The following is a 27,368-nucleotide window of genomic DNA, read 5'->3' on the forward strand; positions in this document are numbered from 1 at the left end:
ACATGGCCTGGACCAATCTTTGGTCGAAACATATCTAAGTTTTATCTAAGTTTTTATATCTCTCTCTATATATATATATATATCTATATCATCATCATCATCATCATCGTTTAGCGTCCGTTTTCCATGCTAGCATGGGTTGGACAGTTCAACTGGGGTCTGTGAAGCCGGAAGGCTTCATCAGGCCTAGTCAGATCTGGCAGTGTTTCTACGGCTGGATGCCCTTCCTATCTATACCTATATCTATATATATCTATATATATATATATATCTATATCTATATATATCTATATATATATATATATATCTATCTATATCTATATATATCTATATCTATATATATATATATTATATATATATATATATATATATTAGAAATATTAAAATTACTAAGTCTCTCTAAAGGAGATTACGGCAGCGTTACTGGATATTAATAGTTATCACCATACTAATATGGCAGTCTAAATATAAGACTAAAGCTGTCGCTGATTAGCTCCAAGAGGCCATCGCCTCTAGCTAGCTATATGACACACGAACCTGCGTCCATTACAACCTTCGAACAGGGGAGGTCAGCCGCTTCACCTTGCTAGTCAGACATCTGCAGACATGTTTCAGGGTTATTGCCCTTTATCAATGCAGCGTAGTCAGAGCCAGGAGGTGTCGCTACTGACTGTCTGTTCGAAGATTTTATTTACCTAGTTACAGTGGAATACATCCACTTGTTTTCAATAATAGAAATATTAAAATTACTAAGTTCTGACTACGAACAGGGGAGGTCAGCCGCTTCAGTTGATAAACAGCCACGGACGGATGGTGCTTTTTACATGCCACCGGCACGGGGACCATGCAAGGCTGGCAACGGCCACGATCGGATGGTGCTTTTTACGTGCCACCGGCACGGAGGCCAGTCGGGGCGGCGCTGGCAACGGACACGGTCGGGTGGTGCTTTTTACGTGCCACCAGCACGGGGGCCAGGCGAGGCTGGCAACGGCCACAATCGGATGGTACGCTTACGTGTCACCAGCACTCGTATTGCAGCTGCAATTTCCATTGATGTTGATCGACTTCGATTTTGGTTCTGATTACTGATTTGATTTTGATTTCCGATTTCCACTTGCCTCAACGGGTCTTCACAAATGGAGTTTTGTGTCCCAAGAAGGAAAGGTATGCATAAGTCGACTGGCTACATCCTAGGTAGAGGCCACGGGTAATGGTCTCACTAGTCCTGCTGAGTCTTCTCATGCACAGCATACTTCCATAGGTCTTGGTCTCTAGTCATCTCCTCAGTGAGACCTAAAGTTCGAAGGTCGTGCTTCACCACCTCGTCCCAGGTTTTCCTGGGTCTGCCTCTTCCACAGGTTCCCTCAACCGCTAGGGTGTGGCACTTTTTCACACACACATATATATATATATATATATGTGTGTGTGTGTATATGTGTGTGCATACTGTTCTTGTAATGAAAACTAAAAGACATTTCACTCTTTACTGTTTGGGGATGTTAATTTGGAGCATCATAAATAAGACTTAGTCTATTCTTTGAACTTTGGAAAATTCTAACTGACTCTTGTTTTGAGTTTTCTCTTTATCTGTTAGCCTATGTCCTTTTGACATTTCAAAATCTTAGAAGTTTGCTCATAAAGAGTTACATACATACGAATATCTATGTATTTGTTTTGCAAGATTCCTGATGCGAAATCATGTTGAATCCGATATTGTTATATTTGGAGATTGTCATATTTTTGGCCAATTAACCAGATGCACTCTATATGCTTGTTCTTCACTTCATTATTATTATTATTATTAGTATTTAGTGTCCTTTGTCTGAAATCTTTTGTTACTCGTCCTGTGACCTCTTCAGTGACTACATCTCGTGTGTCTACTCCTGTCCTGTTTAGTCTCTTCTGACAGAATGGACTAAACAGAACTGAATGTGTGACAGGGGATTTCAGACAATGTATCCTAAAGTAATAATGATTTTACAATGAAGTGAGGAACAATCATGTTGAATGCATCTGGTTAATTGGTCAAAAATGACCCATCCCAAATATAACAACATATACATGAATGTCTGTGCCACAGAATCTCCCTAAACTAGACACCAATAGCTAAGCATTGTCTAAGTCTAATTAGGTTACTTAATGAAGAAAACCAAACAATATCATAGTAAGCAATCCCCACAAACAATGGATCTACAAACTTTGCATTTTATAAGAATGAAGGACAACCCAGAATGATGAGTCTAAGATTTAAGAAATTCACAGCTGAGCATAATATATGTGTCTCCCCATCATCAGCTGCCCAAACAGATATCATTGTGGTTTTGACACCTGGACAGTACCATTCAATCTGGCATTGTCCACAGTATTAAAAATATCATATTCCAAAGTCTGTTTTGATGTAACGGTAAGCTTTGGCTAATTGCAATTCCGATCCCGGGCTAGAATTACTTCTTACTTCTAATAATGGTCTAAAAAATGGAATATTCTTTACATCATTCATGGTTTTGATACTATTATTGCTATTGTTATGGTCATCGTTACTGCCATATGTCTGTCTTTTTCTTTATTCAATATCAATTTCTCTACAAAGGCAGCAAGCTGGCAGAATCGTTAGCATGTTGGGCAAAATGCTGGCCTTGTACTAAAATTTGAAACTAATATGACTCTCTCTACAATTTAAATTGTAGCAGAAGTTCGCCATTACCTTCTGCCGGAGCAGCTTAATGGAAGTAGCTGACAGAATAAATTTGAGAACAAAAGTTCTTGAAGGTAGTACCCCAGGATGGCTGTAGTCTAAGGACTAGATCAAATAAATGATAAAAGATCACCAACTAGATATGGAACCTTAAGTTTTTAGGGTAGCTAGTATTGGAAGTTAATCTCAAGGCTGTGGACTGTGAAAGTAAGTTAAAATAGCAATGACTGATTATCAAGATTGGCTGATGAACTTAACTTGTCAAACTCTTATCTCTTACTCTGTTGAAGAGTTTATAAAAATATGTTTTATTGACATAACCGACCTGATAAATACAAACAATAGAAAAACTATGTTGTATTTTTTATTCATAAGTATGTATCCAAAAGGGTTTTCCAACCCAGTATTTACATGCTATTATTTATAGCTTTATGTGTGCGCTTTGAGATATGCCAAAATAAAGAGTTAGTTCATGTTCTCACCAAAGTTATGATGCCAACTATATATTCATCATCATCATCAGCATCTCTTTCTTTACTACCCACAAGGGGCTAAACACAGAGAGGACAAACAATGACAGACAAACAGATTAAGGCGATTATATCGACCCCAGTACGTAACTGGTACTTATTTAATCGACCCCGAAAGGATGAAAGGCAAAGTCGACCTCGGCGGAATTTGAACTCAGAACGTAGCGGCAGACGAAATACCGATAAGCATTTCACCCGGCGTGCTAACGATTCTGCCAGCTCGCCGCCTTATCATCAGCATCCTCATTTAGCGTCTGTTGTCCATGCTGGCATGTGTTGGATGGTTTGACCAAAGCTGGCAAGCTGGGGAGCTGCACCAGACTCCAGTCTGATTTGACATGGTTTCTATGGCTGGATGCCCTTCCAAACACCAACCACTTTATAGAGTGTGCTGGGTGCTTTTATGTGGCACTGCATGGGCACTTTTACATAATGCCGCATGGACGTTTTTACATGGTACCATGTGGATGCATTTATGTGACACTGCCATGAGTGCTATACACCATCAGAAGGATCGGTTTTAACACTTCTGTGGAGTATTGTCTTCTTGAGTATGCCAAGGTGCCAGATATCTTGGTCCTTTGTCATTGCATCTGAAAGGTTCAGCTTCCTGAGGTTGTTCTTCAGTACTTCGTCCTATGTCTTCCTGGGTCTCCCTCTTCCACGTGTTCCATCTACTTTGAGAGATTAGCATTTCTTTATGGAGCTCTCAGCATCCATCTGCATCACATGACCAAACCAGCACAGTCCTCTCTCTTGCACACAGCAACCAATTCCTCTTATGCTTCTCTCTCAGAACACTAGCACTCTGTTGTACATGTACACTTACATTACACATCCGGCAGAACATACTAGCCTCATTCCTTTCCAACCTTCACATATTTTCTGCATTCAGGTACCACATCTCACTACCATGTAGAATTGCTGTCCGTATACATGCATCATACAGGCTTCCTTTCACTCAGAGAGGGAAACCTTTTGTGGCCATCAGAGGCAACAACTCTCTGAATTTCCTCTATCCTATTCTTATTCTAGCTATCACACTCTCTGTGCAGCCATCCGCACTACTAATTTGGTCCCCTAGATAGCTGAAATTACCTACTACCTTTGTTGAGCCACTATGGTATTTGAGAGAATCAATTTCTCAAGTCTCTAAAGTTTTTATGAATCCTGTGCATCTTCGTCCTACAAAAACTATCTTCTCTAATAACCTTTTAATTAACCCACTGCACCTTTTGTGTATCCATAGCTTACACTGGGTACACTGTATGGAGTTCCTACCTACACCTTTCCTACAAATCGAACAGGGCCACCTACCTGAGGGTTGGGTATGTATTCAGCTCTCATGTAATATCTAGTTAAGTGTACACGCAAACACATACATAAACACACACACTCATAATAGGCTTCATTTCAGTTTCCATTTGCCAAATCCACTCACAAGGCACAATGGGACTGAACCCAAGACTACATTGTTGGGTAGCAAGCTTCTAAATCTCATGGCCACATCTCCACCTATACATACATACATATATATATATATATATATAATGTGTGTGTATGTAATGAAAGAATAGAATCTGGGCTTGAACTTGATGTTCCTTCATATCATCTGTTACCTATGTTTCAGTATCGGGTGACACACGATATCACTATAGATGCAATCTTTCGATGCACCTCATAAGTGCAGCATGCATAATCAATTTTCTTTAGATAGACAGTAATTACATTAGAAATATTGAATTTCTAAATGTTTCAGAGAGACATAAGCAGTGGTGAGGCGATATAGTGGTCGTATACTGTCAACTCAATGTGACAGTCCCATAAAAGAATTACACCACCGCCGTTTAGCCCTAGGAAACATCGACGTCTCCTTTTGGCTTTGACACATTTTCTGTGTCCTTATATTTGCAAAGGGGAGGCAATCACCCCCACAAGCCAGGACAAGGCACCTGAAAACATATGTTTCTGAGTGTATTGCTCGTTGTCAGTTCAGGGTAGCCTGCCTCGCTCGCTGAGATGATCGCAACCTCTCTGCAAATATATCGTTGCTGAAATACAAGTGAGATACACGAGTTTTTTTTATCCAGTTTGATTCAAGGTCATACTCTTGCATTAGCAATGTCTATATGACATACATAATTGTTTCACAACCCAAGTAAATCTGAAAGTTTGTATCCAAGAAATACATTCTTAATGTATATAAACATGTATATAAAGAATGATTTGATAAAAGAGACAACATGAAATTTACAAAGAATTATTGAACTATAAAATCAGACCTTAGAGGGAGTTACTCCTTACAGATGAGGTAACATGAAATATGTAAACAAGCTTGAAAGACGACTATTGTAATGCAAGCCATTACTGTATGGGAAAATGCATTTCCCTGATAATAATGATAGTAAAAGTGACATATGCTTCATAATCAAGATCTATAACAACTTATCTAAGCTATTGAGTCAACCAAAGATACTTTAAGCTGTCATTTGATTTGTTAGAATTAGTAATCAAGTTTCTGCAAGGCAGCAAGCTAGCAGAAATGTTAGCATGCCAGGCGAAATGCTTAGCGGTATTTTGTCTGCCATTACGTTCATAGTTCAAATTCCGCCGAGGTCGACTTTGCCTTTCATCCTTTCAGGTCGATAAATTAAGTACCAGTTACACACTGGGGTCGATGTAATCGACTTAATCCCTTTGTCTGTCCTTGTTTGTCCTCTCTGTGTTTAGCCCTTTGTGGGTAGTAAAGAAATAGGTATTTCATTTGCTGTTACGTTCTGAGTTCAAATTCCGCCAAGGTCGACTTTGCCTTTCATCCTTTCGGGGTCGATAAATTAAGTACCAGTTATGCACTGGGATCGATGTAATCGACTTAATCCCTTTGTCTGTCCTTGTTTGTCCCCTCTATGTTTAGCCTCTTGTGGGCAATAAAGAAATAAGAAATAGTAACCAAGTCTCCTTCAACAATGACAGTATTCTTCTTCATTGTCATCATCATTGTTTTTATGTTTTCCTTTCCATTCTAGCATACTGGTTTGACAGGCCTCTTTGAAGCAGTATTATTGGGTCGAATATAGTTCCTGGCACCTAACATTCCATTATTATGACACAAAGTGATATGGTATACCCATTTAAAAACTGAGTTACTGTTAGATACTTTTTTTTAAAATATTTTACATTTGTATTTCCCTATTTGCATAGTTGAGATGACTCATGCAAATTTGGTTATTTTGCACTGTTAGAGTGAAATATTTTACCAATAGCTGTTCTTCCTACTACAGACAAGTGTTCTAAAGAGGATTTAGCATCTATTTTCATCTATGCATATTGAGGTAACTATAATACTATATCATATCTAGAGTAGAAATAGAATGGCTTAGATATTAGATAACCAACTCTAAGGTTTTCACTTCCACTCCACTGCTTGAATTTTGCTCTATATTTGTGCAATAGATTTAATTGCACATGCCGCAGTTCAGCTAACTGTCAAAAACAGAATAGTTACAAAATCCTGTGGAAAAAAGTTTCCAAGATTATCTGATGTTTTATCCAGATAGAAATTTGTGTCTGTTCCACTGAATGTCATGAAGTCAGAGTCATTACCTTTTAGCTTGACTTGAGGCATAGGGGCCATATGTTGTGGCAGACACAACCAAGAGAGAAGTGGGCTGGTCTACTACTGATAAATAGTGGACAGACGCAGCAAGCAGTGTCAGTCAGTGAGGTACGCCGTACGGGCCAGTCATGCAGATGACAAAGTTACGTCGTCATAATGTTGGACATATCAGTAGCACTACAGGTAAGCAATGTAGACTGGTACTGCTTGTGGCATTCTGAAGAGAAAAATAATTCTGTATGGAAGAAGAAAAAATAATAATAATAAGTCCGTATGAAGGATCTAAGTCAGGTCGCTGTGGGTTAGTAGTGCTACTGGTAAACAATGTAGACTGGTACTACCTGTGGCATTCTGAAGAATAAAAAAAAAATCTCAGAGTGGGGAGGTTGTTTATGGAGGACCAGCAGTCACCCATGCATACCAGCCCCTCCCCTCTCTATGCCACCAGTGTTATCCAAGGGAGAAGCAAAGGCCGAGATAGCTTGGCACCTGTGACATTGCAACTCATTTCTACAGCTGAGTGAACTGGAGCAATGTGAAAATAAAGTGTCTTGCTTAAGAGCCCAATACACAGCCCAGTTCAGGAATCAAACTCACTACCTTATGATTGCGAGCCATGCATTTTCACATAGTTGTATGATATATATGTTTATACATAAATAAGTGTCTCATGATGCATTGCTGACAGGACAATCCTAATATTGTGAAAGTGATCTAATCTTTGATAATATCTAAAATATATTCCTGCTAGTATATCAGTTTAGCAGCTTTTTACGTACATCTCTGTATTTTGGGAACTGATAAAAGTAAATATATCTGAATTAGATTTCAATAAAGTACACAAGTTGTTTGCAAAAACATAAAATGTTAAAACTGCTACAGATATAGCTATAAATGTTGAAACATTGATATTTTCCCATTGCAATTCAAAAGGACATATTTTCAGATGAATTTTCTCATGCCAGCAAGGATTAGAAATATAAAACCAGTACTTTAAACATTACTTTTACTCACTTCTCTTCTGATGTCTATGTGTGTGTCTGTGTGTGCATCACTAAAAATCAAGAACTACCCAATGGATTTCATTCAAATTTTACACATGCCTTACTTAGGGTCCATGCAGTGTTATGAGCCAAAAAGATTTTCAACATCTTGGAAGAAAGCAGTGAATGTATATGAAAACAAGGATGGAAAAAAATGGAGAAATGGTATACAAATACAAATAACAGGACATTAACAACAGGTGTCTTTCGACTAAGGACAAATTGAATTAAGCTGGCATGTGTGGAAGTAAAGCCTTATGGCAGGGACATACGATTTGACGAGCACAGGGAGAAAGTTAGATGTTGCATAGATGATAGAAGAACCAAGTACTTATCTACGCACGCATGTGTGTGTGTGTGTATACATTTACACTTCTTCAAAATCACTGTCAACAAATTATCCACTTGTTTTGCTCCCTTAAAGACTTATGTAATAAAAGATCTCTTACTCAAAAACCAAGTAATGGTTAATAACAGGAAAGGCATGCAGCTGTAAAACAATGCTTCAATAAATATAGTTGTCTAATTAATGTTATGGTAGAACATGCTAAATCATCATCATCATTGTTTAACATCTGTTTCCATGCTGGCATGAGTTGGACAGTTTGACATGGAGCTGGCCAGCTGGAGAACTGTCCAAACTACAATTATCTGTTGTGATGTGGTTTCTACAGCTGGATACCCTTGCTAATGCCAACCACTTTACAGAGTGTGCTGGGTGTTTTTTATGCGCCACTGGCACAGGTGCACTTACGCAACACTGTCTTGAGTGCATTTTATGTGGTATCAGCACCTGCAAAGGACATGCCTGTATTTATGGATGACAGCAATTTTACTTAGCTTGATGTATCTTAAGTACAGCAAATCGCCACAACTCCTGGTCCTTTGTCATTTTCTCAGTGATGCCCAGCATCTAAAGATCCTTTCTCACCACTTCATCTTTATGTTCTGAGTTCAAATTCCTCTGAGGTCGACTTTGCCTTTCATCCTTTTGGGGTTGATAAATTAAGTACCAGTTGCGTACTGGTGTTAATCTAATTGACTGGCTCTCTCCTCAACAATTTCGGGCCTTGTGCCTTGAGCAGAAAAAAAACAAAATTGTTACGCATTCTCAATATGTAAAATTTTAGTATTTTCACACGTCAATGAGGAGAATTTTCTCCTGAGACTGTTTCCACAGTGAAAGGTTTTCCTATGTCTGAGTATACATTAACATGTTAAATAAGAATGTACATGCATATATTTTTATTCTATGTTGCTTTGAGTCACTCTAGTTAATTAATCCCAGCTTGACCAAGCTTTGCACACGTCAGCAAATGTACTATTTGCTGTTCTTATATATAAGAACAATTGTTCTTATAGAGCTTTGAAAGATTGATTTGGTATTTGTATCATCATGAAGTTTAACAATCTAGAAACACATCCTACAATCGGATGATGTCATTCATAGCCTAATGTATTTTCAGGCAATTTGTCTATGACCAACTAGTGACCGAGACCTTTGGCAATATGGTGTGCTTGAGAAGACCTGTCAAATGCATCTTTTGAGTGTTGGGCCTTACAAAGGCAAGGTGGCTGATGCCGGTGGCACATGAAAAGCACCTTTCATGTGTTGGACCTCATGGAAGCAATGACGAATGACAGACCTTTGGCATTATGCCGTGCTTGAAAAGAAGAGCCATCAAGCCAAGTAAAATTATAGTTGTGACAGATACTGGTGTCATGCAAAATGACATTCATACTGGTGGCATGTAAAAGCACCCATTACACTCTGGGAGTGGTTGGCATTATGAAGGGCATCCAGCCATAGAAACCATGCCAAATCAGATTGGAATCTGGTACAGCCCTGCAGCTTACCAGCCCTGGTCAAACCATCCAACCCATGCCAGCATGGACAACGGAGATTAAATGATGATGATAATATCTATGAGAAGAATTTACTTCTGAGATTATTTCTGCAGTGAAAGAAATTATTTTTTTTACTACAGCATTGTAGAGTAGGTGTGAGAGGCCAGCTCTGGCTAGTTTGAACATAAAACAGGTGAACTATTTGGGCTAGATATACCTGGTGTGTATGCTAAAGGGTTAACTTAGTTTTTGACATTGATGTACTTATAAGTGACAAAAAAAGCAGTGCTTGAATTTGAACAGTGCATAGCAGCCAATCCTGACAGCAAGGTTTTCTGGAAATATGTGCATTCGAAGCAGAGACCTCACTCTCCAGTGGGCCCTCTTCGCAACCCTCACACAAACCAGATCACTGACGACCCCAAGGAATGTGCAGAACTCATTGCCGAGTGCTATGCAAACATATTCACTGTTGAAAGTCAAAATGTACCATCTTCACCATCTCTAACAGCAAATTCCATAACAACTATGGAATTTACACCTGCAATGCTGCGACGTCACATTCAAAATAAGCGCAACTATGCCTCCCCTGGTCTTGGTGGAGTTACATACTTGCTTCTCAAACGTGGCAGGTACTTCCTTTTACAACAGCTCTCTACTTTCTTCCAGTACTGTCTCAACAATGGTGCTACTCCGGAACAGTGGAAAACTGCCAGTGTCATTCCTCTGTTCAAGAAGGGCGACCGCACATCACCTGTCAACTATCGCCCAGTCAGTCTCACTAGCTGTATTGCAAAACTGATGGAATCGTGTGTCAGAGAAACACTTTGGAACTTCTGGAGCTCACACAGTCTCATCCGAACCTCACAATATGGATTTGTCCCTAACTCCAGCTGCAGTGATCAGCTTGTCGAGTTCCTTGAGGACATTACTCAGATCACTGACAGTGGCTCATGGGTGGATTTTGTCAACCTTGACTTTGCTAAGGCTTTCAACTCTGTGCCACACAAAAGGCTTATGGTGAAACTCTCTGCAATGGGTGTGAGGGATGACCTTTTTAACTGGTTGAAATCCTTCATTCTCAACCGAAAGGAGGTAGTCACAGTTCTAGGACAGCATTCTACACCATATGAGATGTCATCGGGTGTACCACAGGGATCTGTCCTTGGTCCCCTCTTGTTTGTGGCATACATTAATGACATAGATGCAAATTTAAAGAATGCCACAGTATTAAAATATGCAGACGACATCAAGCTGTACCTTGAAATCAAGAGGACAGATCCTGTTGTCTACAGCTCTTTCCTGCAATCAGACCTGGACACAATGCAGCAATGGATCACAGACTGGCAACTGAAACTGGCTGTGGACAAGTGTACCACCATGCATTTTGGGAGAAAAAACCCTGCGTCCACATACTCCCTCCACAACACTGATATCAAGAAATCCTCTTGCGAGCGTGACCTAGGCATCACTGTCAGCAGTGATTTGTGTTGGACAAAGCATATCTCTAAAATTGTCAAGAAGGCCGAGGGTGTCTTGGCATCACTCAGCAAGACTTTTGTTAGCCGCTCTCCAGCCATCTATTTAAAACTGTATACAGCTATGGTATGATCACACTTGGAATTCGCATCATCAGTTTGGAACCCCTATCTTGCTCAGAACATTGACCTTCTGGAATCTGTTCAGAGACGTGCAACCAAACGCATACCCTCCATCAGACACCTACCATATTCTGAGCGCCTTGTTTCCCTGGGCATGGATTCACTGAAGCTCCGGCGTCTGGCGACGGACTTGGTAAACGCCCACAGAGTTGTCAACCACCTCACCAATAACAACACTGAACATCTTTTTGATCTCCATGTGTCTAACACACGTGGACATGCCTACAAAGTCAGAAAACAACACAGCTCCCATGACTTTCGGAAACATTTCTTCACACTCAGAGTTGCTGAAGCATGGAATAAACTGCCTGCGTCAGTTGTTGACTGCCATGACACTGCATCCTTTAAGGCCCTCATGCTTTCCGAAATCCGTCGAAACTACACCTGATTATATATACACTTTCGATGAGTTGTAGTGCACCTGAGCACGGTACACAATGTTTATTATTATTATTATTATTATAATAGGAGTAACATCAAATCTGCTGGCACAAGATGACTGTGGAATTTGAATGTTACTTAATTTGAAATGATAATTGAGTTTCCTTATTATGAAAGATAGTTGCATGAACTTCTGATTATATAAATAATATTCATATGATTTTTAATATACAAATCATATAACTACGTATGAAAAAATAACATTTTTTGAAATCTTCTGTTGTTAACTTTATCTATATTCTGTCTCTGTTTTATATTTTTCAGGGCTGTTAATATTCTTTAGTCTCTTAGGAACATTTTGCTATGCAAATCGAGGCTTTGATAGGCAGACACATCAACTTATTGCTCGGGTGAGTTTCTAGTTGCTATCACAACAAAAAATAAAAAAAAGAAAACTTTAAATCAGAGGTTCTCAACTGGGGTCCATGGTAAATTTTCAGGGGCCATGAAAAAATTGTGCTTTAGACCAGTAAGGTTTATGTGCAATAAATTGGTTATACATCCATAACAAAATATTTTAACAATTTTTATACAAGTCCTAATAATATTTAATTATAAAAAAAATGATAGGACTTTTTAAACATTGAGTGACTATGGGGGTCCACCCAAGTAAGATAGGAATCAAAGGGGTCCATAGGTAAAAAATGTTTGAGAACCCCTGCTCTAAATAATCTTTGATGCTCTTTTCTTTTTCCATTTTGTAAACTTTTATATTTTTACTCTTTCTGTAATACTATCTGCTCACCTAATGCAATATTTAATTATTTGAAGGAGATAAACACAAGTAATTGGAGTGGCCTTATTATATTACTGTCAATAATTTTACCAACCCTAACCTTATGAATAGCCAAATTGACTGTCAGCAAGATTTTAATTAAAAAGTAAAAAGGATAAAACTAAATATAGTAAAACTCTGCTGTTTCAGGTAGACGTCATAATTTTTTACTTATTTCTTTTATTAATGAGTGATAAACATGTAAGGATAACATTTCAAGATGTATCAAACTTAATGCAACAGGATACTGAATATAAGTACTATAAACATTTCTATATAGCATCCAAACCTCGTTAGGATATATCTCTAGCTGTTCTAGCGTGTTGTCAAGGACTAGATTTAATAAAAAGATATTGGAGTTTCAACACACACATACTTATGTTAATACCACTGCTACCACTTACTGTAGCATAGTTTTCTGTTCTTTCCCAACTCTTAACTATTGGATGCAGTCAAGATGAAACTGATATCAGTATGTTCTCCATTTTTCTTGGTGGTGCCAAGATGAATTAACAAAATTGTTTAAGCAATGGACAGAATGCCTCATAGTATTTGTTCTGATTCCCTGCACTCTGAGTTCAAATCCTACCAAAGTCAACTTTGCCCTTTATCCTTTCAGTGTCAATGAAAATAATATAAGTCCAGTGCAGTGGATTGGTGGATCTAGGAAAGTTGGGTTGGATGTCTTGTGATATTTATTCGAGCTGTTTATGTTCTGAGTTCAAATCTTGCCATGGTCTACATAGGTGGTAGACTTAATCCATTGCTCAGTTTAACATCACTACATCGCTCCTTGGGTACCTTTAGTGGAAACATTTCTGCTACTAACATTTGGATTAGATTTTCAGTATAAGGATGCCCTCCTCCTAGCCTCCCACCAGTCTTGGAAGCTCTGTGAAGGGTTAAAGACACCGCCTTCCCTCTTTACTAAAAGATAAAAAATAAAACACAACTGTGATGTTTGATGCTTCAGGTCAAATTCAGTATTGGTTTTTCTAGTGTTATATGGAAATTAAATTTGACACTGTAAGTTAACCAAACACTGTTATTGCTAACAGCTTATAATTTCTTTATACTTATATCATCAGTCCACCTGGAACAATCTTCTAGATGTTCTAGATGAGCACTGCACATCCATCACAGACTGCAAATGTATTTTTATAATAATTCAGTTCTTGCAGTGTCACAATATAATCTGGTCATAATTGTCTTCAAATCTAATAATATACCTTTAGAAATAAGGACTAAATCAAATTGGAGTCATAATATGTATAGAAATAGCCTAAAGTTTGTTTATACTTATGCCAGAGTAGGATTTTGACTAATATAGCACACTTTGTGTCAACAATCATCTGACATCACTGTTGTTTTACAGTTATGTGGTGATAGACACAGTGTAACACCAATTATAAGATACAAACCATTAATCTTTGGTCAGAAGGTCAAACCTTATTGAGTCAGCTTGCTGTAATTCTTACAATATTTGAATAAAAAAAATATAAAATTAAAATGTATTTTAAATTTGTTGTTTTGAAAGGGAGATAAAGTCAATGAAACTTAGGTAAACTATTCCAAAACTGGTATTACTAACCAAGTGCAATTGGCTTGAAAAGTCATGAAAACATGTTTTCACAGACATTCATATGTCATAAATAAAGATTTCTCACTTTGACACCAAGATACATGTTTTTAGGGAAAGGATTCATTGAAATGAAATAAGCAAAGTATTGCCTGCAAATATTTTTTTGATGACAAGAGGAATGAAAAGCAAAGTTAAAAATTGAACTCAGAATACAGAAAGTTGAAACCAAACACGGTACAGCCTTATTGTCATATATAATGTCCTACACCTTATTGTCATAATATAATGTCCTACAAACTACTGAGATTTCAGGGCATCAGCAAAGATGTTTTGTGTAGTGTTTCAAAGCATAATTATTGGAGTGGTTTTCTGTTACCTCTTTCTGTTTTATGGGAATATTTAATTTTATTTCATTCGTCTTTACTTTCCAAGTTCAAATTCCACTGAGATTGACTTTACCTTTCATTCTTTTGGGTTGATAAAATAAGTACCAGTTGAATACTGGGGTTGATGTTATCGACTTACTCCCTCCCCGAAGTTGCTGGCCTTGTGCCAAAATTTGAAACTAGTATTTCAGTTTATCTCTGCATGTTACTTAAATCAGTTATATAACCTCCTTATGGTGCCTCTGTACACTTAGGAAAACTGGACTATTAAGTTTTTGTTTTGAACACTATAATCATCTTTATATATAAAAGTGAAGTTGTATGTCTGTCTCCTACGATTTAGATTCCTAACTACTCCCACATTTTGCGGTGCAGTTTAACCAAAACCGGGTATCTTATAGTCGTGATTCATATCGAGCCTTTCTGGGTATTAGCGCGTGTCTACGATGAGTCTACGATTTAAAAAAAAAATTACCATCTTTTTTTCCTATTTTTAATGTATTTTTAGCATATATAAGGGAAGTAACTCTCTAAAAATGCTTATATAGTTATTTCCCTTAGACAGTCTTAAATAGCTTAAACGTTTTCATACTGTTGTGTAGCGTTCCCAGTGTGAATTTGAAGCGTTCCCTGAAAAAAATCAACATATTTTGATGGATAAAAATAAATTAGAAGATTGAATTATTCTTTTCATCGAAAACGTTGAAAGGCTCAATCATTCGTAAGTTATTATATTTTAACTTGTTCTTGACTCAACCGAATAAAAAAACCAAGTATTTTTTTATAAATGAATCAGCCGCTTAGGAAATGCCCCTGCTTAATTCAAATCAAATCAAAAATATAGAAATTTTGTTATAATGATTTGACTGAAAATTACAAGAATTGGTGTCTTCTAACTGACTTTAAGATTTTATTGTTCAAATTCCTACTATTCGTTACTCTCGTTGCTGTTATGCCGAAAAGAAAAAGAACAGTTTTGACATTAACAAAGATGCAGCTCCAAAATAAAAGGCGGCTTAGAGCTGAAACTTCCCTTCAAAGACAGTCGCAGATTGTAGGGTGCTCTGCTGAAGTGAGGGCTGTGGCCATCGATGAGGGTTGTTTGAATAAAACAGATAGTAACAACGATTTCAATGCACTTGCACATGCATTTGAAAGTTCTTCCAATGTTTTACTTCCAGACATCGGTAATACTCCTTCCAGTTCACGTGCGTGTAGTGTTGTGAGTGAACAAGAACATAAACAAAGGCTTGCAAAGAAAGCAAAGGCCAAAGCTACTGCTCGAGCTGCAGAGAGTGAAGTTGCGCACTCACTTCGACAAAAGAAAGATGCTGTGGCCAAATCGGCTGATCGGGCTTCAGAAAGTGAAATGCAGTGTCAGCTTCGACTGAATAGAAACGCTAAAGCAACTGCAAATGCAAAAGCTTCAGAGACGACAGATGAGCGCCTCAATAGACTGGGAGAAGTTATTCAATATAAAAGCAGAATACAGGGTATAAGTAGGGCATCTAAAACAAGATGGTCAATGAAGGCTTTTAATTATTACCCAAACAACAATTTTGTCTCGCATAAGGATTTTCAAATAGGCTCAATGAATAAATTATGTAGGTTTTGCAAAGCAAAAAAATGGTGTGGGGAGCCAATAGGAATATGTTGCTCTAATGGTAAGGTAAATTTACCAGCTCTCAGCGATCCACCTCAGCCATTAAGACTTCTTCTTACAGGTACTCATTCGCTATCAAGGGGGTTTCTTAAGGATATCCGATATTATAATTGCGCTTTTCAAATGACATCTTTCCGATCGGATTATCAACCAAGGGCGTATTTATGCCCACGATGAAAGTCCAGGGCCAGGTTTACCATTTTATTGGACCGTTGCAGCCTGATGCCAACAAACAGCCTCAATGTCTCCAGGTCTATTTCATGCCAGATGTTTTGCAGCAAGCTTCAAGGTGAAATTCTTATGCCTTTCGAAATGAAGGTCAACAAAGCTCCTCTGCAGACAACCAGCGACTGAAAGAGTACACAATAAAAGTAGAGGAGAGACTTGGACTCATTCTCGAACTTCAAGATATGCTACATAATAATAACAGCTATGTTCAGAGCTTTAAATATGCATTAGAGGTAGCTCCTGCAGACAACTTCTATGTTGTCATTGATGCTGATCAGCGGCCGTCTGGAGAACATGCAGGACGCTACAACTCTCCTTCTGTTAATGAGGTTGCAATTATTCTAGCAGGTGACCCGCACGGCACACGTGATATTGTCCTCTCACATCGTAAACAAGGTGTAAAGACTATATGTGATACACATAGGTTGTATGATGCACTTTAGTATCCCTTGCTTTTTGTTTATGGTGAAGACGGATACCATTTCAACATTCAACAACGTAATCGTACTAATCCAGGGGTTCTTTCATCCAAAACAGTTTCATGTAAAGCTTTCTATTCATTTCGATTCAGGATTAGAGATAACTGTTTTAATCATCTCCATCATTCTCAAGACCTCTTCAACCAGTATGCGACTGACATGTGTGCAAAAATGGAATCAGAAAGATTGTTATTCATTAAAAAAAGCCAGACTAAACTGCAATGTGAAAGTTACATACACCTACGTGATGGTATGAACAATGACGTGGATCCTGAAAGTCTGGGTACAGTTAAAATTCTACCATCCACCTTTACTGGAGGCCCTCGTTATATGCACGAGAGGGCTCAGGATGCAATGACATATGTTCGGAAATTCGGTAGGCCCGAGTTATTCATAACCTTCACTTGCAATCCTAAGTGGAAGGAAATTGAGGACGAACTTCTTCCTGGTCACACAGTCACACGCCGTTATGATCTCTCAGCGAGGGTATTTCATCTTAAGTTACTTAAGCTCATGGATCTTATCAAATTAGGTGAGGGCTTTGGTCCCGTTATAGCTGACGTGTATACAATTGAATGGCAAAAAAGAGGGCTTCCTCATGCTCATATTCTCATCTGGTTGGCAACGAAGGTCAATTCAAACGATATTGACAGCATAATCTCGGCAGAGTTCCCTGATCCTTCAATCGATAAGGACTTGTACATGAAAGTTAAGGCTCATATGGTGCACGGTCCGTGTGGGCCTGGTTTAAGAACTGATTTACCGTGCATTTCAGGCAATAAGAGATATACCAAAAAATTTCCACGCCCTTTCGTCCATGAAAGTCAGACTGACACTGATGGCTACCTTTTGTACAGACGTAGGCGCCCTGAAGATGGAGGTTTTACGGCCATTGTTAATGGTTACGAGGCTGACAACGGATGGGCTATTCCATATTGTCCATTTTGTTGAGCGTTTTCGATGCACATATCAATGTTGAATTTTGTAGTTCTGTTAGTTGCATCCAATATATATGTAAGTACATAACTAAGGGCTCCGACGCAGCTTCATTTACTCTACGTGGTGGGGACAGTAGAGATGAAGTGACGCAATATCAAGTTGGGGGCTACATAAGTAGTAGCGAGGCCTTTTGGCGATTCTTTGGCTTCCCTATTCATGAAAGGCATCCTGCAATCATACACTTAGCCTCGAAAATGGTCAGAGGATGTATTACACTCGTGAGAATGCTTCCTTATTAGCAGAAACCCCTCGAGAGACAACGTTAACAGGGTTCTTCAAATTGTGTCAGAAAGATGATTTCGCAAAAACATTGTTTTACAATCAAGTTCCATCATACTATACATGGGATAATAAAGAATGGAGTCGTCGAAAAAATGGCTAACCATTAGATGGTCAATCGGATATCAAGTTCAGTTCTTCTTTGGGCAGAGTGTACACGGTTCCTCCAAATCAACATGAATGCTTTTATCTACGCATGCTACTTCATGAGGTAACAGGACCCACTTCATTTGAAGACCTAAAAACTATCGACAATCATGTCTATCCTACATTCAGAGAAGCCTGTCTAGCGCGTGGTATGCTAGAAGACGACTCACGATGGGACGCAACTTTGGCGGAGATTGCTTCATCACATTCAGCTGGAACTGTGCGAGAACTGTTCGCAAAACTTCTTATACATTGCAACATAAGTGATCCGAACACGCTATGGCTGAAGTTTCGCAACCAATTGACAGAAGATTTCTTGCATCAGGCTCAGCAACAACTTCCTCATTTAGAAGTCGTCTTTACTGCTGAAATTTACAATCAGGCACTCATTGACATAGAAAATAGGCTTTTACTTATGGGTAGTGCTGTTTTACCATCATACGGACTTCCACAAACTCATCGGACTGACTCTGAAGGTATTCCAACCTTCATCATCCAGGAAACTTCTTATGATATCGATGCCCTATCAAAACAGGTTCTTGAAATGGAACCAAAATTACTTGCAGATCAATTGTCAGCGTACAACACAGTTGTTAACGTTTTCAGTCAATGTGGTGGCATTTTTTTCCTTGATGCTCCCGGAGGTACCGGCAAAACATTTGTCACTAAATTACTTTTGGCAAAAGTTCGAAAAAATAAACTTATTGCAATAGCTGTAGCTTCATCAGGTATTGCTGCAACCCTTCTTCCTGGTGGCAGGACAGCACCTTCAACATTTAAGCTTCCCCTTAATTTAACCTCCAGTGAAACTCCTACTTGTGACATTAAGAAGGACAGTCAGCGGGCAGATCTACTCAGAAGGTGTAGACTCATCGTTTGGGATGAATGCACAATGGCCCACAAAGGAGCTATTGAGGCCCTCGATAGGACCCTACAAGACGTAAGAGACTGTCTACAAAGTATGGGGGGGCCTAACAGTATTGTTTTCTGGGGACTTTCGACAAACTTTGCCAGTAATTCCAAAGGGCACAAGAGCGGATCAGGTTCGGGCATGCTTGAAATCTTCTTCATTGTGGTCACAAGTAACAACACTCAGATTAACCACAAACATGTGTGTTCGATTACATGGAGACATTGAACATGAAAAGTTTGCCGAGGATCTTCTTCTTTTGGGTGACGGTAGGGTACCAAAAGACTAACACGACCATATTTCAATTCAGCATTTGTGTTCCCTGGTTGGTAGTATCGATGATCTTAAATCGGCGGTTTTTCCACAATTGCCTGAAAATTTACTCAATCATGCATGGCTTTGTGAAAGAGCTATCTTATCACCTACAAATGTGACCGTCTCTGCAATCAATCGGCAATTGCTTGAAACACTTCCGGGAAATTCTATGGTTTTTAAATCAATTGATTCGAACGTTGACCCCTATGATACTGTTAAATACCCTATTGAATTTCTTAATTCATTGGATCCTCCTGATTTTCCTCCACACATGTACCTCAAAGCAGGATGTCCTATCATACTTCTCAGAAATATAACTCCTCCTAAACTTTGCAATGGTACTCGCCTTGTTGTGAATAGAATGTCAAATCACATCATTCATGCAACAATCATGTCTGGCTGTGGAAAAGGAGAGGAAGTTGTTATACCAAGGGTAACTCTTATGACCTCGGGTGCTGATATACCGTACTCTTTCAAAAGGACGCAATTTCCACTCCGTTTAGCTTTTGCAATGTCAATTAATAAGTCTCAGGGTCAGACATTAAACGTTGCAGGACTGCATCTTGGAGATCATTGTTTTTCCCATGGTCAACTATACGTTGGATGTTCCCGAGTCGGCAGTAAAAACAAACTCTTCGCATTTGCTCCAAACAGGACAACAAAAAACATTGTGTATGCAGAGGTTTTGTAGATGATGTGGTTTCAAGTTCAAATCAAATGCAACCTTTCAAATCAGACAATTCAATCAATTGGATTCTGCGCCTTCACAAGCTGCAATACAATTCTTCATTACAACGTCGGTCATATAATTATTGGTTTAATTATTCATTTGGATGTTTTGTTCTACCAAACTAAATATAAAAATGGGCCATCAATATCTTCTTTTTTCTGGGAAAAATTTCACCCTTATGCTAATTTAGCTATGTTCCCAAATGTATCTGTCAAACATTTACATCTTTTTGTCTTCTTTTGACACTGTACTTTATGTGTTTTGAGCCTTATTCGAATAGCAGATTTCATAAGTTCTGCTGTTTTCTTCAAATTTATAAAAATATGCGTTGTTGCGGACAATATCTTTGTTTTGATTTTTCCAAAAGTATGGATAAAATGGAATGCAATTTCGTCAAAATTAACGCTTAAACAAGTTATTCATCAAATTTCTATCCACCCGAGCAAAGCCTGGTCAATCTGCTATCTATCTATATATATAAAATTGAAGTTGTGTGGTGTCTGTCTCCTACGATTTAGATTCCTAACTACTCCCACATTCTGCGGTGCAGTTTAACCAAAAGTGGGTATCTTATAGTCGTGATTCATATCAAGCCCTTCTGGGTATTAGCGCGCGTCTACGATTTAAAAAAAATTTACCATCTTTTGTTCCCATTTTTAATGTATTTTTTTTGCTATTATATAAGGGAAGTAACTCTCTAAAAATGTCTACGATGAGTCTACAATTTAAAAAAAAAATTACCATAATTTTTTCCATTTTTAATGCATTTTTTGCTATTATATAAGGGAAGTAACTCTAAAAATGCTTATATAGTTATTTCCCTTACAAATCCGAGCAACGCCGGCGATACTGCTAGTTTGATATAATTGTTTGACCTTTAAGCCAGCATTTAATGAATCCAATTTACTGTAACTTTCTCTACATGCTAAATAAATGGCTGCCAGCCACAATTAATATATTACAAATGAAAATTTCATTCTAGCCTGGTCATATTTTACCAGTTTTTAACTTTTTTTTTCTTTTTTTAATTTTTTCATTGTAGCAAGGTGGTGCTCAGCATAGAACTTTGCTATCTAAACTCTGGTTGATATTATTTCTTCTTGGTAATATTTTGTCTATATATATTGTATTTGCTGATCAGAAACTCTACCGGACGTGAGTAAATTCTCTTTCTTCGTATTCTCTTAATTTTTATTTCTTAAAAATGTATGTAAGTGTTTTTAGTTAGAACCTAGTGATTAGTGATAATGAATTTGTTTTGGAAATGATAGTACTGAGATTGTGTTGACTAGCCTCAGACAGCAACATGGTATAACATTTCATTTCGTCTAACATCTTTAAAATCAACATCACTAACACAGAATTACATGGTTCTCAACAATTTGTCATTTGGTTTAATATCCAGATCCAAGCAATTCGTTCTATATGTAATCTAAAGAAAAGAATTGCAATATCTTTTAATAAAATAATAGGTATTGCTAGGCTTATTTTGTTTTCAGATAAAAATATACATAATGAAAATTTTGGCTGAAATTAAAATCACCCTTTTGAGAAAAATCAAAAGTTGACATCCAGAAAAGAATCAATAAAAAAAAAATAAAATTCAAAACATGTTCCAGATTAACATCAGATCTTTTTTCATTTGATATTTTTTTCTATTTGAAAATTTATTGTAAATCAATGTTTTTTCTTAAAGTTTCTTACCATCATTAACTGAAGTCCTGAACTAATGTATTGACCTCCATAGACCACTAGCTTTACAAACTCAGTGCTTAGCTTTGGTTCAATCTATAAAATGAAAGATGAATTTGCTCATAGATAAAATGCTAGTCTATTGCAGCTAATATTCCCAGAAAACATATAACTCATTTCTTCAAATTTTGTTGAATGAAACATGTAGTGTTAAATGTTTTGCTTAGGGAAACAACAAAATATTAACTGCAGTTTCTGTTACATTAGCTTCTCACTGTAAAATAATAAATAATGTTCTTAATTGATTTTGTTATCAGTGTGGATGCTTCTAAGATTTTGCTTTTTACGTCTTAATTTTAAGGTAAACCATTAATGCTCATTTTCTGTTTCTTATCTTTTTAGATTATACCTCCAGCTTCCTGTTATGGAAAAGTTAGATATATGGTCACTTGCTTGGATTATAGGAATCACAGATTTTGTACTTAAATTTATTTGTATTATCTTAAAATCTTTGGTTGCCATGTGGCCACGAACATATATACCTTACCGTCGAAGGGTAGGCATTTCTCTTTTCTTTGTTTCCATGGCTCTTTTTTAAAATTCTTTCTAGATTGGCAATATATTAAGCTGATATTAGAAATTTTGTTGGTCTACCTTTGTTATTGTCAGTATCAGTATTATTGCTATTTATAGAGCTCCCCATCTGATCTTTATACTTCCTACAATGATATAAAATCTAAAGCAAATAGATTGACTCACTTATGCAACATTTTGACAATAAAATAAAGCACTCCATTAGTGTCAGTTCAGCAAATAAGATCTACAATAATCCAATCATAATACTTTGCCTAAGCTACCAGTTTATCTCCACCAGTTTAAAGAAACTATTATACAATTTAATCTAATAGTCACTTCACAAAAGGTGCTGTAACCTGCTAGGAGAATCATTGATTAAATGTCTGATGCTGAACTCAGTTGAACCAATGAGAGTGCCTTTACATGGTCAAGTGACCTGCTAGAAAAAGCAACCAGTGTCTCCTTAAATCATATCCTACTATCTTAATGAAGAAAGAAAAAATTGGATAATGTAGTTCTAGTTACATAAAAAGACAAAATGGTCACAAATGGAATGCTTTCGACCACAAATTTGCTTAGTGAGGACTGATCTGAAGTTAAAAAACACACTCCACATCTACTCAGGCTTTTTATTTATTCAATAAAACAAGACTATTAAAATTAAAATAGTATTAGCCTGTGACTAATATTTTTTTTCTGGTGCCATGTTAAAAGCACCCAGCACACTCTGTAAAGTGGTTGGCATTAGGAAGGGCATCCGGCCATAGAAACCAAGTCAAATCAGACTGGAACTTGATGCAGCCCTCTTGCTTACCATCTCTGGTCAAACCATCGAATCCATGGTAAACAGACATTAAAGGATGATGATGATGAATCAGATGTACCTATCAATGAAATTGTTGCTTGTGTTGTTTAGCCCTAGATCAACCTGGATCTAACAAATCTATGATCAAAGACATTCTACATGTGTCCTTTTCTTATTTCAGATGGATATGATTTGAGAGAGATACAACTGCTATTTCTAGCAGGTTATGTGTCCATGTAGGTTTCCTCATTGGTTTGTTAGACCTGCTGACTTCAGTATAAAATCATTACAAAATGTGATTTGTGATGATCAAGCTTTTCTTAAGGAAACTAGTGATATAAGGAAAATGAAGCAACTACTGCTCAGAACTGAAACTAGGCTATTGTTGTTGCTGGATGTGAGCTTTGCCTTCTGTATGATTCAACCAAAAATAGCATATAAACCCTTCTGGGTTTTTATTGAAAACTTTTGAAACATTTAATTCCTTTAAACCTTATGTTGAATTGAAATGCACATAATATGTAGTCCTTAATCCTTTTAGTGATTAGAAATTTTGATGAAATGCAGTTAGTTCAGTATAAATCATAAATTTATAACTATTGCATGAATTTGGATCAAATTTGTTGATACAGTATAATGATCATTGATGTACATAGTGAATGTGGTTTTTACCTATTGTTGTTGATCTTTATCTATTGTCATGTCACTTTCACCTGCCAAGGTAGGTTGAATACTGTTAATAAATCATTAATCATTAATCTTCACTTAATGTCCACCTTCCATGCTAGCATGGAATAGTATGAAATTCTATCCTACTGCTTGAGGTATTGATCACCATTAGGCTGACATCAAAAGAAGAAAAAAATCTTGAGAATTTGACTTGGTATAGCTAGTTCTTTCTAAAGAGGTAAAACTTTGGTTCTCACACAGAATGCTTAGTTCTAGTTTTTGACCAAACAATACTATCTGAACTACTGTTTCATACTGTTATGGATTTGGTAACAGGTGCAGATATTTGCAGTGTAGAACTTTGAGTAAAAAACAAAATTAGTATACAGTAGATATGTTAGTAAACATTTTTCAAATTACTTGCCCTCTGTTAATTGTAACAGCCAAATAACATTTTTTTGTTTGCTTTTTTTTCTTTTCTTCTTAGGGTAAATATTTCATGTTAATTGAGCAGATGATATATTTTTATGGTTGTTTAACACCAATTGTTCCTTGGGTGTACTTTTTACTGGATGATTCATATGGGGGTCAGTGGTTTTCTACATTCTTGCTGGTGATATATACTGCTTTTAAGGTAAAGTAACTTCATTTATTTCTATTTTAGTTGTGTTTGTCCTCATTTCTCTACCACCACTGTCACTGTTATCACCCCCTACCACCACCACTAAATTGATCTTAGTTTTTGTTTGTGCATGCTGGAATTGTTACTACCATCATCATTATCATCATGTCTACTTTTCCAGATTTACATGGATCAGGTGAAAATATTTCTTTTTATGGAATACCAACAATATATATGACGGAGGACTGAGATATGTAGTGTATTGCTGTACTTAAAAAATCCACCCACCACAACAGAATTGAGATCCTAAAATCAAGGTGCCGCATAAAAAGTGTTGGTGTGGGCGCTGGTGTCATGTAAAAAGCACTGGTGCTGATGCCACATAAAAAGCACCCAGTACACTCTATGGAATAGTTGCTGTTTGGAAGGGCATCCAGCCATAGAAATCAAGTTAGAACAGACTTTGGAACTTGGTGAAGACCCTGACCATACCAATTTCTGTCAAGCTATCCAGTCCATGCCAGTATGGAAAAGAACCATTAAATGATGATGATGGTATATATGACTGACACTTCAGCAAGACTCCTTCTCTTCTCCCTCTGTCATAGTTTCTTATTCCTCCAGCCTTTCCTCACTCAGTTGAGGAGTCTTATTTTGCAGGTACTTGGTGACTGCACTGGTACCGGTGCCACATAAAAGCACCCAGTGCACTCTGATCAGTGGTTGGAATGAGGAAGGGCATCCCACTGTAGAAACCATGCCAAAGCAGCCATAGAACCTGGCAGAGACCTCTGACTCATCTGTTCTTGTAAAACTGTCCAACCCATGCCAGTATGGAAAAAGGGACATTAAATGATGATGATGGTGGTGGTGATAGTGATGACAGGCTGCCTGTAGCTTCCCAATTCTTTCATATGGCATTGATCAGTAGAAGACACCTAAGATACCACAGTGAGACTGAACCTGAAACCATATCGTTACACAGCAGACTTCTTAACCACACAACTATCCCTTTGATTTTTGTATTTAATTATTGATATTCACAGCAGCATTATTCTGACTTAGTCCAATAGAGGGCATGTTTCTGGTTTATGTGCATTTTTTGTCAGATTGTTCTGAAAATTATACAATACATATGCTGTCTCAAGAAATACAGTGATTGAAGTAGTGATTTTTGCTCAAATTATTAATGAGTTTATAGCCTACTGTAAACATTATATAATTTTGCATATCTATGCAGCCATGAATGAACTGTCTAAAAATAGAAGCCAAATCTCCCTCAAATTGCACCCTACTATTTTGAAAAGGTGGGGCTCACATTGGATAATGTAGTCCTAGGTATACAAAACTTTTTGAGAAAGAAATGATCAGATGTTTGGCTGGAATTCTTTTGATTTTAGATCTGTTCAATCAGAGCTGATCTAAGGCTAAATAAAAAAAAAAATTTTTTTTTTTCTAGTCAATCACAAAAATTACAGTCAGAAATATATTAGTGTGACATGCTGTTTACAGTGTTTTAAGATGATATGTTTATATTTACAGTGCAAACACTTGACATTTTTATCTCATTGTAATTAGTTTAAATCTAAAAACGAACCAAATGAAATCTAATAATAAATTGTTGTTATCAGTGCCCTGAGATGAATTGATTGCTAGATTGGAAAATATCCTCATTTGTAAATAGTTTATTGCTAGTATTTAAATCACCAAAGGTGTTATTATTAGAATGACCTTATTAACAGTGTATCAAATTCCAAAATGCAAACAGGTAGCTTGGACCCACTTTAGAGTTCTCACTGTTTAATGGTAAGGATAGTGGTGGTGGTAATAGTGGCAGCAATGTTGACAACGATGATGATGTTGATGGCAGTAACAGTAATAAAGTAGATGATGATGATGCTAATAGTTTTATTTAGCTCCATGGCAGCTCTGATTGAGCAGATCTATGGCTAATCTCATTCCAGTCCTGGCCATCCCATCTTATTTTCAGACATAATGTATCTGAGACTATATTATTTGTGCTGTCAGTCAATCAGGCACTGCTCAAGGGTTCGGAGCTCTGAGTGGCCCGCACTCTACATGTTAACTCTACTAAAATACATATTCAAAGGGGCCCAGTAAACAGTTGTGCCCAAGGGCTCTCAATACCCTCAGTCCGACCCTGTTTGTGCCCTTCCTTTTTATGATAAGGTGTAATAAAAAAGATACGGCTGCTATTTCTAGCAGGTTTAGTGATCATGTAGTGGTTCCCTCATAAGCTTGTCAGCCAGTCTTTGTTGGGGTTTGGTGGTAGCAAGTGTAATTAAGAATATGTGTTTGTATATTATCCTAGGAACTGAGTTAAGTTTTAGGCTCTAACCATAAAGATACATTTATAGTGAGTTCCCTTTAATGTGATTTTAATAGACTGCCTAATCAGATCCTTAGTGTAAGTACTTCTGTCATGGCTCAAGTCCAAAGAAAAGACTTGAATTCAGCACTGTAATGCTATCAAAATACTTAACATAGTGCTCCTGCTGCTTGCAGTTATGAGATGTACCTTTCTAAGGCATTTAAATGCAGATAGGTGAACTTAGCTAGAAAGAATTGTGTGGCTGTAGTGGTTACAATGCAGCTAAGACAACAACCCAACCTTCTTGAACACATTAATTAATTATGAAATACAAGCTGAAACTCC

General features: G+C 37.4%; 1 protein-coding gene across 1 annotated transcript in view; it reads left to right on the forward strand.

Annotated features, from left to right (window-relative positions):
- Window positions 1-27,368, forward strand: part of LOC115210390 (RING finger and transmembrane domain-containing protein 2) — a 49,580-nt gene that overhangs the window by 12,783 nt on the left and 9,429 nt on the right. The window contains exons 3-6 of the mRNA XM_029778977.2: window positions 12,099-12,184; window positions 21,370-21,482; window positions 22,422-22,575; window positions 24,557-24,703. Of these exons, the coding sequence (XP_029634837.1) occupies window positions 12,099-12,184; window positions 21,370-21,482; window positions 22,422-22,575; window positions 24,557-24,703 (500 nt within the window). The remainder of the gene's footprint in view (window positions 1-12,098; window positions 12,185-21,369; window positions 21,483-22,421; window positions 22,576-24,556; window positions 24,704-27,368) is intronic.

This window comes from Octopus sinensis, linkage group LG1, assembly GCF_006345805.1.
Source record: "Octopus sinensis linkage group LG1, ASM634580v1, whole genome shotgun sequence".
Classification (NCBI taxonomy): domain Eukaryota; kingdom Metazoa; phylum Mollusca; class Cephalopoda; order Octopoda; family Octopodidae; genus Octopus; species Octopus sinensis.